This window comes from Pristiophorus japonicus, chromosome 7 (assembly GCF_044704955.1).
Source record: "Pristiophorus japonicus isolate sPriJap1 chromosome 7, sPriJap1.hap1, whole genome shotgun sequence".
Lineage (NCBI taxonomy): Eukaryota > Metazoa > Chordata > Chondrichthyes > Pristiophoridae > Pristiophorus > Pristiophorus japonicus.
This window is the reverse complement of record NC_091983.1, coordinates 234,930,956-234,948,861: the sequence shown is the minus strand read 5'-3', so window position 1 is coordinate 234,948,861 and position 17,906 is coordinate 234,930,956. Positions and strand designations below refer to the sequence as shown.

The following is a 17,906-nucleotide window of genomic DNA, read 5'->3' as shown; positions in this document are numbered from 1 at the left end:
TGATGATCTTATATTTATGACCTGAGTTTTTGACTCCCCACAAGTGGAATCATCTTCTCTATGTCTACCCTATCAAACTTCTTCACAATTTTAAAGACCTCGATCAGGTCACCCCTCAGTCTTCTCTTTCCCAGCAAAGAGCCCCAGCCTGGTCAGCCTTTCCTGATAGGTACAACGTCTCAGTTCTGGTATCATCCTTGTAAATCTACTTTGTACCTTCTCCAGTGCCTCTCTGTCCTTTTTATAATACGGAGACCAGAACTGTGCCCAGTGCTCCAAGTGCGGTCTAACCAAGGTTCGATACAAGTTTAACATCACTTCTGTGCTTGTGCATTCTATCCTCTATTGATGAACCTGGCTTGTTTTTTCTGGCCTTGTTAACCTGCGTTAATTCTGTGCAGTCGCCCCAGGGAGTGGAACACGGGCCGTGTGCAGTCAGTGTGTGGAGGATTGAAGCTGTTTGTAAAGTGTTGGAGACTTGTTTCACCCCCACAGTCTGAGCCTCCCTTGTCCCGGCTCGCACTCATTCCTGTCGCTGAGGTTGTGTCGCTGTGTTTATTGGGAACAGCCGTGTGCAGTGTGTGTGTTGTCTTGTTTCTGCAGACTGTGAGTGTCACCCTGATGGCTCGCTCCACCATCGCTGTAATGACACGGGATATTGTGACTGTAAGGAGGGGGCGACAGGGCCCAAGTGTGACAGGTGCCTGCCCGGATATTACTGGCACAGGGGCTGTCGAGGTAAGTAACCGTTCCAGCACCAGCCCCTCCCCTCACTCCGCCCCGGCTTCTGGGTGTCAGGGTCAGCAGAGTATCCGATAGCAGAGGTACCGTGGGGGGAAACACAGAGGCTTTTAGTGAGTGAATCCCCCTGGACTCTCCCATCACCTGCCACACAATTAGTGGCACAGCTCCTCACAAAGGGAGGCCTGGAGTTCAGTGAGGGTGGGTCATAGAATCAGACAGCACAGAAGGAGGCCATTCGGCCCATCGGGTCTGTGCTGGCTCTTTGAAAGAGCGATCCAATTACTCCCACTCCCTGCTCTTTCCCAATAGACCTGCACATCTTTCCTTTTCAAATATTTATCCAATTCTCTTTTGAAAGTTACTATTGAATCTGCTCTCACCGCCCTTTCAGGCAGCGCATTCCAGATCACAACAACTCGCTGCGTAAATAAACTCTTCCCATCTCCCCTCTGGTCCTTTGCCAATTACCTTCAACCTGTGACCTCTGGTCCCTGACTCTCCTGCCCCTGGAAACAGCTTCTACTTATTTACTCGATCAAAAACCTTTCATAATTGTGAACACCACTATTAAATCTCCCTTTAACCTTCTCTGCTCGAAGGAGAAGAATCCCAGCTTTTCCAGTCTCCCCACATAACTGAAGTCCCACATCCCCAGTATCATTCCTGTAAATCTTCTCTGCTCCCTCTCCAAGGCCTTGACATCCTTCCTAATGTGCCCAGAATTAGATAGAATAATTGGACACAGAATTTAATCCTCAGTCTCAGCCTCAATATTTAATCCCATCCTAATTTGCACCAAGTCCTGTTCACCCATCCCCGCTGTGCTCGCTGATCCTCATTGGCTTCCAGTCTGGCAATGCCTCGAATTTAAAATTCTTATGTTTGTGTTCAAATCCCTCCATGGCCACATACCCCAATATCTCTGTAACCTCCTCCATCCTACAACCTCCCTATCTCTGTAACCTCCTCCATCCTACAACCCTCCCTATCTCTGTAACCTCCTCCATGCTACAACCCTCCCTATCTCTGTAACCTTCTCCAGCCCTATACCCCTCCCTATATCTGTAACCCCCTCCAGCCCTACACCCCTCCCTATCTCTGTAACCCCCTCCAGCCCTACACCCCTCCCTATCTCAATAACCCCCTCTAGCCCTCCCTATTTCTGTAACCTCCTCCAGCCCAACACCCCTCCCTATCTCGGTAACCCCCTCCTGCCCTACGCCCCTCCCTATCTCTGTAACCCCCTCCAGCGCTACACTCCTCCCTAACTCTGTAACCCCCTCCAGCCCTACACTCCTCCCTATCTCTGTAATCTCCTTCAGCCCTACACCCCTTCCTATCTCTGTAACCTCATCCAGCCTCATAACCCTCCCTATCTCTGTAAACCCCTCCAGCCACATAATCCTCCACGAACTCTGTGCTCTTCCAGTTCTGTCCTCTTGCATATCCCCAACTCTAATCGCTCAACCATTGGCGGCCGTGCCTTCAGCTGCCTGGGCCCGAAGCTCTGGATTTCACTCACTAAACCTCTCCACCTCTCGCTCCTCCTATAAGACAATCCTTAAACCCGACTTCTTGGGCCAAGCTTTTGGTCCCCTGTCCTAATATCTCCTTTTGTGTCTCGGTGTTAAATTTTGTCTGATAACCTGTGAAGCACCTTGGGACGTTTTATTACGATTAAGATGCTATATAAATGCAAGTTGTTGTAAAAGTGAGAGAGAGTTGGAACAATCTGTAACGTGGGAGAGTTTCTATGACCTGACCTTTCTTTTCTCTGACCTCTTGCAGCGGGCGTGTGTGATAACTTTCTGACGCGGTGTGAGAACGGAGGAGTGTGTGAGGACAATGGGAGGTGTGTGTGCCCCGCTCCCTACACCGGGCTCCTGTGTGAGAAAGGCCAGTGTGGGGAGGAAGTGGGAGGGTGTGTCTCCCAATCCCCGCGGGACCCCACCTTACACCGGGTGCTGCTGTCGCTGACTGCGCTGCTAATCACCGCTAACGGCCGCCCGCCGCTCTGACCGGCTTCCAGTGCCATGGCCGCTCACGGGAAGGTGCGAAGAGCGCAGGAGAATCCAGCGTTTACTGCGTCGCCGGTAAAACACGCTCCCCTCCCCCGCTCCCACCCCTGGGAAAGACAAAGTGGAACCGAGGCCGGAGCCCACCCAGCCCGACTGGATGTGAGAGGCCGGAAGGAATGGGCAGTCAGTGGGGACTGGACTCTCGGACTCCCCGCGGGGCCCAGGCAGCTGCTAATATTCATTCTGTAATCGCCAGCTGCTCGGCCCATGTCCAGCTTTGGGACAAAGAAAGAAAGAAAGGACTTGCATTTCTACATCGCCTTTCACCCTCTCAGGATAGCCCAAAGCACCTAACAGACAATGAAGGACTTTCTCAACAAACAGCAATGTGATAATGACCAGACAACCTGTTTTAGTGATGTTGGTCAAGGGATAAATATTGGTGAGGACACCGGGGATAATTCCCCCGCTCTTCTTCCAAATAGTGAAATGGGATCTTTTACACCCACCTGAGAGGGCAGACAGAACCTCGGTTTAATGTCTCATCCAAAAGATCGTACCTCCGATAGTGCAGCACTCACTCCCTCACTCACTCACACTTGTTACACTCCATCACTCTCATTCCATCCATTCCCTTCCTTCCTCATTCCTTCCCTCACTCCATTTGATAGTGCAGCACTCCCTCAGTACTGATCCTCCGACAGTGCAGCACTCCTTCTGTACTGATCCTCCGACAGTGCAGCACTCCTTCTGTACTGCTCCTCCTACAGTGCAGTGATTCCTCAGTACTGCCCCTCCGACAGTACAGTGTCCCCTCAGCACTGCCCCTCCGACCGTGCAGCACTCCCTCAGTACTGCCCCTCCGACTGTGCAGCGCTCGCTCAGTATTGTCCCTCTGACATTGCAGCGCTCCCTCAGTATTGTCCCTCCTACAGTGCTCCTGTCCTTCAGTACTGCCCCTCCGACAATGCAGCACTATCTCAGTATTGTCCCTCCGACAGTGCGGCACTATCTCAGTATTGCCCCTCCGACAGTGCAGCACTCCCACAGTTGTGCCCCTCAGACAGTGCAGATAAACTCTGACCTGAGACCTTGACTGACCACGGCTGAGAAATGATTCACTTTGCTCTGAGTTTATCTTACACAGAGGATTCAAAGCTTTTACAACAAAATAGAAGAGAGATTGTGTCCTGAAAATATTTCATTCATTCGACAGGGACATTAATCATCATTTATTTCTTGTTCTGGAGAATCTTTTCCTGACCTGTCTCGGGAACTCTTGTGGAATATTTCCTGGTTCCAAGGAATTATCATCAAAGCCCATTTATCTGACATTTCAGATATTAAATGTTGAAAAGTCACTCGCCGGTGTTAAGTCCGGACTCTAATGTACTGACTTACACAAGACACATGCTGAAGTCAAGGTCACTCAGGACCTGCACCTTTCATTCCAGCTCTCCAGTCCTGCACTTGCCTGAGACCTCCCTTTATATACCTCAGTGGGACAGGTATGGAGTGTCTCCTGCAAGTGCACCCCTGGTGATAAGGTATGCTTATTGTTACAGGCCATATCCAGTTACAGTCATGTATAGCATGGTAAGATACAGTTATATAGAGTAATGTGAGATACATGACAGCCGGGGTCAGAATGGCTCCACTGGGCCCTTTCATCTCAGTTTAACGCTCTGCACTTGCTCTCAACAGGTTGTGTGAAGATTTATCGGCAGATTTACAACTTGCTTGTTGCTGATAACAGACGATGATTTGCTCTTTAGATTCGAGCCATTCCACACGGACTGGAACTGGAGCCCAGTGTTTGGGGAAATTATTTCCCTTTAGTTTATGGTTTTGAAGAGCTGTCTCTGTTGGGTGCCTTTGTATCAAATGGTTTTGGGGCTGAAATTGCCCCTTTTTTTAAGAGCAGTTACCAATTAGCTACCGCTCAGTCGGGACGGAGGTGCCGCCATTTTAGAAATTGCCCTGGTGCATTTTTATGGCGGTGTAAGCTACCACCCTGCCCGTGTTCCCATCCCGTCGGGCGCACGCCAACCCCTTACCTTGCAGCGTTGACCCCCTTTCCGCCCCGCAAGGGAAATTGCCCCATGGGAAATTGTCCCGCGAGAGCAGATCGGCCGGCGGTCGGTGTCACTGACAGCTTTCCCCGGTGGGAAGCTGCTTGTGGCTGCGTGGGGCGTCTGCCCTTAAAGAGGAGGGCGCACTGCCGCGGCCGCCATTTTATTTTAATTGTCGGTCGCTGGCCTGGCCAAAACCCTCCCTGGTGGCCCAGTGGGCACCACTAAAGTTGATGCAGAGCTGGCAGCGGCCCTCCCCTTTAACTGAAGGAGAGGGACGTTGTGACACATCAGCGCGACGCCCCTGAATCCGCCCACCTTCCGCCCCGCTCCCCACCGACTTCCGCCCCGCCGCAGCCCGGCTTCACCGTCCCGCCAGAGAAACATTTAACAAAGGTCCAAAATCGATCCAGACACAACGATTGGGGCGGTAAATCAGCAAAGGAAACGGTGAGTGTGTCCCGTTTTGGTCGGAGAGCAATTTCGGCCCCTTTGTGTTCTAACTCGCACCAAGTCCCGTTCACCCACCACCCCGCCGTTCACTGACCGACATTGTTCCCGGTCTGGCCACACCTCGATTTTAAATTCTCACCCTTGTGTTCAACTCCATCCATGGCCTCGCCCCTCCCTATCTCTGTAACCCCTCTCCAGCCCTACACCCCCTCCCTATCTCTGTAACCCCACTCCAGCCCTACACCCCTCCCTATCTCTGTAACCCCACTCCAGCCCTACACCCCTCCCTATCTCTGTAACCCCTCTCCAGCCATACACCCCCTCCCTATCTCTGTAACCCCCCTCCAGCCCTACACCCCTCCCTATCTCTGTAACTTCCTCCAGCCCTACACACCTCCCTATCTCTGTAACCCCCCTCCAGCCCTACACCCCTCCCTATCTCTGTAACCCCTCTCCAGCCATACACCCCCTCCCTATCTCTGTAACCCCTCCAGCCCTACACCCCTCCCTATCTCTGTAACCCCTCTCCAGACATACACCCCCTCCCTATCTCTGTAACCCCTCCAGCCCTGCACCCCTCCCTATCTCTGTAACCCCACTACAGCCATACACCCCCTCCCTATCCCTGTAACTTCCTCCAGCCCTGCACCCCTCCCTATCTCTGTAACCTCCGCCAGCCCTGCACCCCTCCCTATCTCTGTAACCCCCCTCCAGCCCTGCACCCCTCCCTATCTCTGTTACCTCCTCCAGCCCTGCACCCCTCCCTATCTCTGTAACCCCCCTCCAGCCCTGCACCCCTCCCTATCTCTGTAACCTCCTCCAGCCCTACACCCCTCCCTATCTCTGTAACCCCACTACAGTCATACACCCCCTCCCTATCTCTGTAACCCCCCTCCAGCTCTACACCCCTCCCTATCTCTGTAACCCCACTACAGCCATACACCCCCTCCCTATCCCTGTAACTTCCTCCAGCCCTGCACCCCTCCCTATCTCAGTAACTCCCTCCAGCCCTGCACCCCTCCCTAATCTCTATAACCTCCTCCAGCCCTACACCCCTCCCTATCTTTGTAACCTCCTCCAGCCCTACACCCCTCCCTAATCTCTATAACCTCCTCCAGCCCTACACCCCTCCCTATCTTTGTAACCTCCTCCAGCCCTACACCCCTCCCTATCTCTGTAACCTCCTCTAGCCCTGCACCCCTTCCTATCTCTGTAACCTCCTCCAGCCCTACACCACTCCCTATCTCTGTAACCTCCTCCAGCCCTGTACCCCTTCCTATCTCTGTAACCTCCTCCAGCCCTACCACCCTCCGAGATCTGTGCACTTTTGTACATCACCGATTTTAATCACTCCAACATTGACGGCCATGCATTCAGCTCCCTGGGCCCCAAACTCTGGAATTTCCTCTCTAAACCTCTCCGTCTCTCCCTCCTCAAAGATGCTCCTTAAACCTCACCTATCCGAATATCTCCTTACGTGACTTGGTGTCAAATAATTTACGCTCCTGTGAAGCACCAGGTTTCCTCCCCTGCCAAAGTATCGAAACAACTCTCATCAAAGTCACAAGTGACGTACTGCCCCCTCTGATAGTGCAGCACTTGCTCAGTACAGCCCCTCTGACAGTGCAGCCCTCCCTCAGTACTGCCCCTCTGACAGGGCAGCCCTCCCTCAGTACTGCTCCCTCTGACAGTGCAGCACTCCCTCAGTACTGCCCCTCTGACAGTGCAGCCCTCCCTCAGTACTGCCCCTCTGACAGGGCAGCCCTCCCTCAGTACTGCTCCCTCTGACAGTGCAGCACTCCCTCAGTACTGCCCCTCTGACAGTGCAGCCCTCCCTCAGTACTGCCCCTCTGACAGTGCAGCCCTCCCTCAGTACTGCCCCCTCTGACAGTGCAGCCCTCCCTCAGTACTGCCCCTCCGACAGTGCATAGATGAGATGACATCACTCCCTCAGTACTGCCCCTCTGACAGTGCATGGATGAGATGACATCACTCCCTCAGTACTGCCCCTTCCGACAGTGCATAGATGAGATGACATCACTCCCTCGGTACTGCACTGGGAGTATGTTCCTGGATTATGGGCTCAAGTCTTTAGGGGCCAACTTGAACCCACGACCTTCTGACTCAGAGGTGAAATGCTGCCAATGAACCACAGCTCACACCTAAAGTTCAACTTTCCGTTAAAAAACTCTGAAATTTCTCCGAACCTGTTTCTCATCGACTGTCAGACTGAAATCTGAGCAAAGAATGATACCAACAGATTTCCTCAATGAAATATTTGCTGCCTCTTTTGACAGGATGTCGAATGAGAGTTAAAAGAGCTTGAAATAAACAGGTCGGAAAGATCAATAATTCAAAGATGTGTTTCTTATTTCTGACTGAAGTCAGCTGAAATATAAATCTCAGGCCCAGACACACGGGACAGGGAGAGCCTGTGGAAAGTATTTGGGTTTCTGTGTGTTCACTTTCCAGTGACCTTTTTATCAGTGTCGATGTTTATTTGTAAACTTCTCCCTTCTTCCTCCTTCATTGTTACAACCATTCCATCTTCGCGTTTCCTCCCTCTCACTGTCCAACATTGACTGGATGGGAGGGTGGGCTTGTAACTCCCTCCTAGGCCTCTGACACAGCTGCTGCAACATCTGGGGAAGGGCCTTAGACTCAAACAACAACATCCTTTAAAGAAAGACCTTGTCTTGATATAAATGGTGCTCAGGAGATAGAAAGTCCTTGAATATAGAAATATTTCTCTAACCTCCATTATTTTTTGAATTGGGCTTTAAACTAATGAAGGGTGGGTAGGAGGTTTCAGGAAAGAGTAAATTTAAAAGCAGCAAGAGAAATGTCAAGGCACTGGAGCAGAGTAAAGTTTTGGGTAAAAATAAGCAGAATGGATCAGGAAGAGACGGAGAAAATAACAAAGTTAATAAGGCATCAGTGACTAAGGTGACATCAGGGAAGAATATAAATAAGTCAAAGCTAAATGCACTACATCTGAATGCGCGAAGCATTCACCATAAAATAGATGAATTAATAGCGCAGATAGAAATTAATAGGTTTGATCGAAGAGCCATTACAGCGACGTGGTTGCAAAGTGGCGAAGGTTGGGATTACAGGGATATTTTAGAAGAGATGGGCAACATGGAAAAGGAGGAGAGGTAGCCCTGATAATAAAGGATGGGATAAAGACAGTAGAGAAAGGACCTTAGCTCTGAAAATCCAGAAATAGAATCAGTTTGGGTGGAGCTAAGAAATAGCACGGGGCTGAAAACTTTGGTGGGAGTTGTTTATAGGCCCCCGAACAGGAGTTGTAATGTAGGGCAGAGTATAAATCATGGGAATTTGGAAACTCATGTAATAAGGGTAATACAGTAATCATGGGGAACTTCAATCTACATATCGACTGGGCAAATGAAATTTTCAGTAGTAGTGTAGAGGACGAATTCATGGAATGTGTATAAAATAGTTTTCTAAATCAACATGTTGAGGAACCTACTGGGGAACAGGCTATTTTAGATATATTATTGTGCAATGAGGAAAGGTTGATTAATAAGCTGTAGTAAATAGGCATTCAGGGAAGAGTGACGATAATATGATAGAATTTTACATAAGTTTGAAAGTGATTTAGTTAAATCCGAAACTAGGGTCTTAAATCTAAACAAAGCAAACTACGTAGGTATGTGGGGTGAGTTGGCTAAGGTAGATTGGAAATTACATTAAAAGGTATGATGGTGGACAGGCAATTATAGCATTTAAAGAATTAATACATAAATTTATAACAAAAATACATTCCTTTAAGTACCAAAATCCCACATGAAATGTGGTTCAACCGTGGCTAACGAGAAGTTAAAAATAGTATTAGATCAAAGGAAGAGGCTTATAATGTTGCCATAAAAAGTAGCAAACCAGAGGATTGGGAGAATTTTAGAATTCAGCAAAGGAGGACCAAGAAATTGAAAAAGAAAGAGAAAATAGAATATGAGAGTACAAACAGACTAAAAGCTTCTGTAGGTATGTAAAGAGGTATAGGTATATAAACAGGAAAAGATTAGTGAAAGTAAATGTGGGTCCTTTACAGGCTGAATTAGGAGAAATTATAATGGGGAATACAGAAATAGCAGGGAAATTAAACAGATATTTTGTGTCTGTCTGTCTTCACTGAAGAAGACACAAACAACTTAGTGGAAATAGTGGAGAACCAAGTGTCTGGCGAGAATGAGGAACTAAAAGAAATTAATATTAGTAAAAAAATGGTACTGGAGAAATAAATGGCATTGAAAGCCTATAAATCCCCTGGACCTGATGACCTACAGCCTAGGGTTTTGAAAGAGGTGGCTATAGAAATAGTGGATGCATTGGTTATCATCTTCCAAAATTCTATAGATTATAGGATGGTTCCCGTGGATTGTAAGATAGCAAATGTAACCCCACTATTTAAGAAAGGAGGGAGAGAGAAAACGGGGAACTACAGTCCAGTTAGCCTGGCGTCAGTTGCAGGGAGAATTCTCAAATCTATTATTAAGGGCACATAGAAAATAATAAGATTGGGCAGAGTCAACATGGATTTATGAAAGGGCAATCTGTCTGTCTGTACAATACAAGGGACATAGGCTGAGAATATTAATCCTCAAATAATTAAATCTTATTCACTCTTAATAAATATCCATCATTTTCTGCAAATTAATTTCAAATTCCTTTTGAAAATTGATCTAATCCCCCTCCAATATGTAATGCTTTCTGATATCACCATTATAAAAACCTGATCCTCTTTCCACAAATATGAAATCTCAGGAATAAGTTCAGTCTCAAAGGCCCCAATCTTTGCTCCTTCTTTCTCCTGTCTGAGCTCAGATGCTGCAATTTGATTTCGGTTTCATTTCTCCTGGTATTTGTCAAAGAAAGATTTTTCCCTTCACTAAACTAATGATGAACCTGAGATCAGACAGCTCCAGCATTCAAACCCAGCAACCTTTCCCCCATATCCACCTCACATCACAGCGGCTCCCACACTTTCTCACTTTACTCCTTGGGTTTTGCAGCTTGTGACCTCCTTCCACCAATCTCCCGTCATTAGAAAATGGTCACATTGATTTCTGTAACTGCAGGGAGTAGAGCTCAGGATTCCGCCCCTCTCGAAATGTGAAAAGAAATCAGATTCTATTCATGGGTTCAGTATCCAGGGTCAATGTGAGCAAAGTATAAATCAGGACATTGCTGGCACAGAATAATAAGCAGCAATAATCCCAATCTCAACCCCAACCAGACCCCAAACCCCAATAATAATATCATATAATCCCTGCAAGGTCAAGACTCATTAGTTCAAGGGTCAATCTGATGGACACCACTCAGGCCAAGAGTCAGTCTGATGGTCACCGCTCGGTTCAAGGGTCAGTCTGATGGACACCACTCAGTCCAGGGGTCAAGGGTCAGTCTGATGGACACCACTCAGTCCAGGGGTCAAGGGTCAGTCTGATGGACACCACTTGGCTCAGGGGTCAAGTGTCAATCTGATGGACACCAGGGTCGGCCAAGTTGATTGGACGGGGACTTGTTGAAAAGAAAGTTGTTATATCACAGTTTAATAACGGGAGTGAAATAAAATTGAAATCCAGAGACTAGAAGCAGGATGAGAATCTCAATAACCCGTCAAATTGCAAACACTGAAATCTCTGATCCTTTGTGTGTAGAAAGCTCTTTATAGAATAATCCCAGGGTTTAGAGGAATTAAACTGACATTGTCCCAGTCCGGCCACATTTCATTCTTCAATCTCCACACTGACTCGTTTTCTCATTCGATGCATCAGCGAAAAAACAATTTCAACCAACAACTCAGAGTCAGGCATGGCTCAGTGGGCAGCACTCTTGCCTCTGGGTCAGAAGGTCATGGGTTCAAATCTCACTCCAGAGACTCAAGCACAGAATCCAGGCTGACACTCCCAGTGCAGTACCAAGTGAGTGCTGTGCTGTCGGAGATGCAGTACTGAGGGAGTGCTGCACTGTCGGAGGTGCAGTACTGAGGGAGTGCTGCACTGTCGGAGGCGCAGTACTGAGGAAGCTTTGCATGGTTTATATTGCTCATTATACAGCACAGTGTGGGATATGCTGTGGTTGGGAATAATTGTCTGGTACTTGGAATAATATAAATGAAAGATTTGTCATGGAATTCTGGGAAACCGTGAGGATGATCCGATGGTTAATGATTGTAATAAATCGAGGCCAACACACACTATAACTGAATGTTACCGCTGGAAATTCTCGATCAGCACAAGGCCATTACTGCGAGAGATGGGACTATACCATTGAGTGAGACTTAACCTTGTCTTATTCCAGTAATTTTACTGCCTGTTAAATGTACAGATGTTCTCAGTATTGATATTGTGTTAACACAATCTGTCAGGGTTATGGGTCAGGTTATTGATACTATTAGCGCTCCCAGTAATACCAGGAGATCTGAGTATCAATATAATCACAGGAAGAGTCACAGAGAGCCCGCCCTCAACACACTGCCTCAATCCATGGGGCCAGGAGGCACTCACTGATTCCTGGAGAGTTTGGGCTCAATTCAGGCCATCGTTAATTAACACTGCGCTCTCTCACAATCATTCTTCATTCATCACTATGGTAACAGTATCATGGGATGTATCAGAGGGGTATGGTTAGTGTAGTGGCCATCCTATAACATCATCAATTTGCATTTATATAGCACCTTTAATGTAGTAAAACATCTCAAGGCACTTCACAGGAGCGTAAATCTGACAAAATATGACACCGAGCCACATAAGGATATATTAGGGCAGGTGACCAAAAGCTTGGTCAAAGAGATAGGTTTTAAGGAGCATCTTAAAGGAGGAGAGAGATAGAGAGATGGATTGGTTTCGGGAGGGAATTCCAGAGCTTAGGGCCCAGGCAGCTGAAGGCACGACCACCAATGGCAGGGTGATATAATTTAGAGATTCGCAAGAGGCCAGAATTGGTGGAGCACAGAGAGCTCAGAGGGTTGGAGGGTGGGAGGAGGTTACAGAGATAGGGAGGGGCAATGCCATGGAGGGATGTGAAAACAAAGATGAGAAGTTAACATCGAGGTGTTGCCAATGTAAGTCAGCGAGCACAGGGGTGATGGGTGAGCGGGACTTGGTGCGAGTTAGGACTCGGGCAGCAGAGTTTTTGATGAGCTGTAGTTTACGGAGGGTGAAAGATGGAAGGCTGACCTGGGGAGCTTTGAAAGAGTGAAGTCCAGAGATAACAAAGGCATGGATGAGGGTTTCAGCAGATGAGCTGAGTCAGGTGCGGAGTCGGGTGATGTTACGGGGATGGAAATAGACGGTCTTGGTGATGGGGAGGATTTGGGGTGGGAAGCTCAGCTCAGGGTTAAATAGGATTCCAAGGGTGTGGACGGTCTGGTTCGGCCTTAGACAGTGGTCAGCGATGGGGTCGGGGGTCAGGGAACAGAGTTTGTGGTGGGGACTGAAGACAATGACACTGGGCTTCCCAATATGTCAATATGTAAAGGTCTTGTTGGAGAACAGAATTTACACTGAAACAAGGGACCTGGTGCTGGTATATTTACCATTCACACAGAATAACAATCGGAAGAATCCCAATGGATATTCAACAGAAATTATCCTTCACAAACCATGAGAATATTTGCCGGCACTCTGCCAGTTTCTGAGCAAGACCTTTAACTCTTTCCCTGTTCACAGTGGGGATCCCGAGACAGACGGTCCCTGGGCTGTGAGTCTGTTCCTGCAAATTATCACATTGTTCACAATAATGATCTGTATAAATCCCAACCTTGTTTCTGAAATGAACAAATGTGTAAAGCACAAAAAACAAAAGGATCATCAGGAGATAAAGCAAACTTATTTCAAATAAAGCTGGTCATTGATAATGGGAATGGTTGGAATGTCTCCCAGGCTGGTTGTCCCCTCTCAGAATCTTGGTCCTGTTCAGGGTTACGGTTACACAGGGAGCAGCAGTGGGCCCAGACACTTCCTTTGGGATTCTGGGGGAGAGATTTTCTGGAAGGAGAATGTGGTAGAATCAATTAGAAATGGGACTGGATCAGCCCAGGAATGTTTGGTAGAATCTGGCACCAACACTCTGAGCCGTGACTCTCTCTCTGGGAATGAGCATTGAAGTTTAAAGCTTGGGGAGGAGGGCTGATGTGAGCCAATCGAGGACTGAATCTCAGTCTTTAAAGAGTCTCGGGAGAGACAGTCTGAAGATGATGTTATAAAGCACAGAATAGGGAGAGATTCCTCGGAGGAGCAGTTTCAGTTCAATGAAATTCTGACTGAGATCCTGGAGGCAAATATGGGAGTAAAGGCCGATGTAAAACAGGACACAGGGACAGGCTCCCAGTGCAGGCACAGTGTGGGAATACTGCAGTAATATGGGAGTAAAGGCCGATGTAGAACAGGACACAGGGACAGGCTCCCAGTGCAGGCACAGTGTGGGAATACTGGAGTAATATAGGAGTAAAGGCCGATGTAAAACAGGACACAGGGACAGGCTCCCAGTGCAGGCACAGTGTGGGAATACTGGAGTAATATGGGAGTAAAGGCCGATGTAAAACAGGACACAGGGACAGGCTCCCAGTGCAAGCACAGTGTGGGAATACTGCAGTAATATGGGAGTAAAGGCCGATGTAAAACAGGACACAAGGACAGGCTCCCAGTGCAGGCACAGTGTCGGAATACTGGAGTAATATGGGAGTAAAGGCCGATGTAAAACAGGACACAGGGGCAGGCTCCCAGTGTAGGCACAGTGTGGGAATACTGGAGTAATATGGGAATAAAGGCCGATGTAAAACAGGGCACAGGGACAGGCTCCCAGTGCAGGCACAGTGTGGGAATACTGGAGTAATGTGGGAGTAAAGGCCGATGTAAAACAGGACACAGGGACAGGCTCCCAGTGCAGGCACAGTGTGGGCACACTGGAGTAATATGGGAGAAAAGGCCGATGTAAAACAGGACACAGGGGCAGGCTCCCAGTGCAGGCACAGTGTGGGAAACTGGAGTAATATGGGAGTAAAGGCCGATGTAAAACAGGACATAGGAACAAGCTCCCAGTGCAGGCACAGTGTGGGAATACTGGAGTAAAATGGGAGTAAAGGCCGATGTAAAACAGGACACAGGGGCAGGCTCCCAGTGCAGGCACAGTGTGGGAATACTGGAGTAATATGGGAGTAAAGGCCGATGTAAAACAGGACACAGGGGCAGGCTCCCATTGCAGGCGCAGTGTGGGAACACTGGAGCCTTGTCTCCGTTCAAAGGGTTGGGATTTACTGGCGACCAGAAACCATGTGCTCTCGGATTCCAATCCCAAGGACATTGGGAAGAGGTGAGATGAATGGCATTTTAAAATGAACTGAAAACTCGTGACAGAGATTAGCAAAATTCACAGGAGGATATGTCACAGTCATCAGGGACTGCTGCACTATTAGAGGGGCATTCCTGAGGGAGTGCTGCACTGTCGGAGGCGCAGTACTGAGGGAGTGCTGCATTGTCAGAGGAGCAGTAATGAGGGAGTGCTGCACAATCGGAGGGGCAGTACTGAGGGAGCGCTGCACTGTCAGAGGGGCAGTACTGAGGGAGTGCTGCACTGTCACAGGGGTGGTATTGAGGGAGCTGTTCGGGACGGTGTTGCAGGATTTTGACCCAGCAATGATGAAGGAATGGCCGATATATTTCCAAGTCAGGATGATGTATGTGACTCAAAGGAGAACTTGCAGGTGGTGATGTTCCCATGGGCCCGCTGCCCTTGTCTTTCTCGATGGTGGAGTTGGTGGGTTGGGAGGTGCTGTTGAAGAAACCTTGGCGAGTTGCTGCAGTGCATCCTGTGGATGGTACACACTGCAGCCACGGGGCGGTGTGGGTGGAGGGAGTGGGTTTGGGAGGTGCTGTTGAAGAAGCCTTGGCGAGTTGCTGCAGACACTAAGGTAGAGAAGAGCAGCAGTGAGGAGCCGGCTGCAGGGAGATCGGTGGTTAAATCCGTTCACCTCCATTTCTGGTCACGATGCGATCTACTGCTTCCGCTGTATCCGCCCCTCCAGTGAAATGAAACGCCCCGTGTTCACCAGCTGATATATCACAGCTCCCACACACTTCAATGTTATTAGATTGTTTCATCTGAGACCCGCTGAGCCTCAATAATCTGTTTAAAGATTCTGGTTAAACGCAACAACACTGAACATCTGAACATTGTCTTTAAGTGCGATCTTTCACAAAGATTTCTGCCTTTGGCAGCGAATGAAAGCTGACATCCCAAACAGCCCATAATCCAGGGGCTCCGCTCTCTCGCTTTGATGCTCAGTTCTGATTCTGGGCCACATTTGACTCTGTTCATCGCTCTAATTAATGTCTCATTATGTTAACCCGGGTCACACAGTCCATGGGATTTAGTGCAACACTCGCCCATATCTCCGATCCTCAAACACAGCTCAGTGTGTGAACGGGAATATCAGAGAGAATATTCAACTGTACAGAAATCCAACCCCTTATTACTGCCTCCTTCTGGTCTTCTCCCTCTGCCTGATATTTCTGGTGATCAATCGATGTGATTAACCCCAGGGCAGGTCAGGATACCAAGGACACAATTGGGGCCAGCAATCTGTCAATCAGCCTCGCTAATTGATATCAAACAGCTCACTGTTAAAATAGAATAGTAAACACATTGATATATCACTCCCCCTCCCCACCTCAGAGTAAACACATTGATATATCACCCCCCTCCCCACCTCAGAGTAAACACATTGATATATCACTCCCCCTCCCCACCTCAGTGAAAACACATTGATATATCGGATCTCACAGCTCTCTGTATAATTATTACCTCGAGTGTATAATTAAGCCGCGACGCAGATATTTGCACTACAAAATGCTCTGATTGGCTTTCCTTGATCACATGATCTGATTGCTGATTGGTCCCCTTGGAGGGTAAGACACACCTAGACGTTTCTCTGGAAAGTGTAATTGGAACTGCCCAGCCCAAGCTCTGAGTGACTTTGAAAAATGTAATTCGAACCATTCTGACTTCAGAGCCCAGACAGGATAAAGCTTCCTCATCCCAGCCCAATTTCCTGCTCCATCCCAGCCCAACTTCCTGCTCCATCCCAGCCCAAGTTCCTGCCCCATTCCCACCATAGATGGGGCATTGTACGTGGGTCACGGATTGTTAACAGGTTTATTAGGTCTGAAGTGAATAGTGACAGTGTCGTGACTTCCGGATTTTATCCGTTCCAGTGATGTCCCTTGTCACACACGTACCGAGCTTTCTGAGAAATTGGGTGTGGGTGTAAAGGGGGATGGAAGAATGTGATCCATCTTCCCTGAATTCTCTCTCCTCTGCGATCCAGTCTCCCACTTTCCCTCTCTCTACCGCAGCTCTTTCTCCCTCCCCCAGTCTCCCTCTCCCTCCCCAGTATCCCTCTCCCTCCCCAGTCGCTCTCTTCCACCCTCCTTCAGTCTCTCTCTCTCTCTCTCTCTCCCTCCCTCCCCAGTCTCTCTCGTTCTCCCTCCCTCCCCAGTCTCTCTCGCTCTCTCTCCCTCCCCAGTCTCTCTCTCTCTCTCTCTCCCTAGTCTCTCTCTCCTTCTTTCCCTCCCCAGTCTCTCGCTCTCTCTCCCTCCCCAATCTCTCTCCCTCTCTCTCTCCCTCCCCAGTCTCTCTCTCGCTCTCCCTCCCCAGTCTCTCTCTCGCTCTCTCTCTCCCTCCCTCTCCAGTCTCTCTCCCTCCCTCCCCAGTCTCTCTCTCTCCCTCCCTCCCCAGTCTCTCTCTCTCCCTCCCTCCCCAGTCTCGCTCTCTCTCTCTCTCCCTCCATCCCCAGTCTCTCTCCCTCCCCAGTCTCTCTCTCTCTCACCCTGCCCAGTCTCTCTCTCTCTCTCTCTCCCTCCCCAGTCTGTATCTCTCTCTCTCTCTCCCACTACTTCCGATGTTTTCTCTCCCACAGAAGGCTGTGAAAATATTCCAAATAATCCAAAAGCTCGAAGCAGTTCCAGCTCCAACTCCAACGGCTGTCTCTCTGCCTTGCGCCCCACTTCCGACTTCCTCGTACATTGCACTGCGCATGCGCAACCGAGTTGAGGGCCCATGCTCAAAAAAGCGGGCGGAGTCCAATGCGCATGCTCAGAAGGACACAGAAAAACCGAGTGCAAATACTCACTCTGAGGATCGAACCCGCACTTCCATAGTTCCCAAGGCAATGGCACCCTCTAGTGTTGGATTGTTGAATATAAAAATCAATGCAATAACCAGACATTAACCACAGCTTGTATTAATCATTCTGCTGCTTGTGCCCTGACTCCACATTCTCTGACCTTGTTCATCAGTCTATTATGAGATACCTTATCGAAGGCCTTTTGAAAATCCAGATAAATGACATCTATTGCATTACCCTTGTCTACTCTCTCTGTTACCTCTTCAAAAAATTCAATGAAGTTGGTCAAGTATGACTTTCCCTTTTGAAATCCATGCTGACTATTCATTATTATATTTTTGGTTTCTAGATGTTCTTCTATTTTCTCCTTTAATAGGGGTTCCATTACTTTTCCGACCACCGATGTTAAGTGACTGGTCTAAAATTCCCTGGACATGTTCTATCCCCTTAAATATAGGTATTATG

General features: G+C 48.5%; 1 protein-coding gene across 1 annotated transcript in view; it reads left to right on the top strand.

Annotated features, from left to right (window-relative positions):
* Window positions 1-2,762, top strand: part of LOC139266699 (netrin-G1-like) — a 41,536-nt gene extending 38,774 nt beyond the window's left edge. Inside the window, exons 7-8 of the mRNA XM_070884288.1 lie at window positions 604-738; window positions 2,533-2,762. Coding sequence (XP_070740389.1) covers window positions 604-738; window positions 2,533-2,762 — 365 coding nt within the window. The remainder of the gene's footprint in view (window positions 1-603; window positions 739-2,532) is intronic.
* The last annotated feature ends 15,144 nt before the right edge of the window (window positions 2,763-17,906 follow it).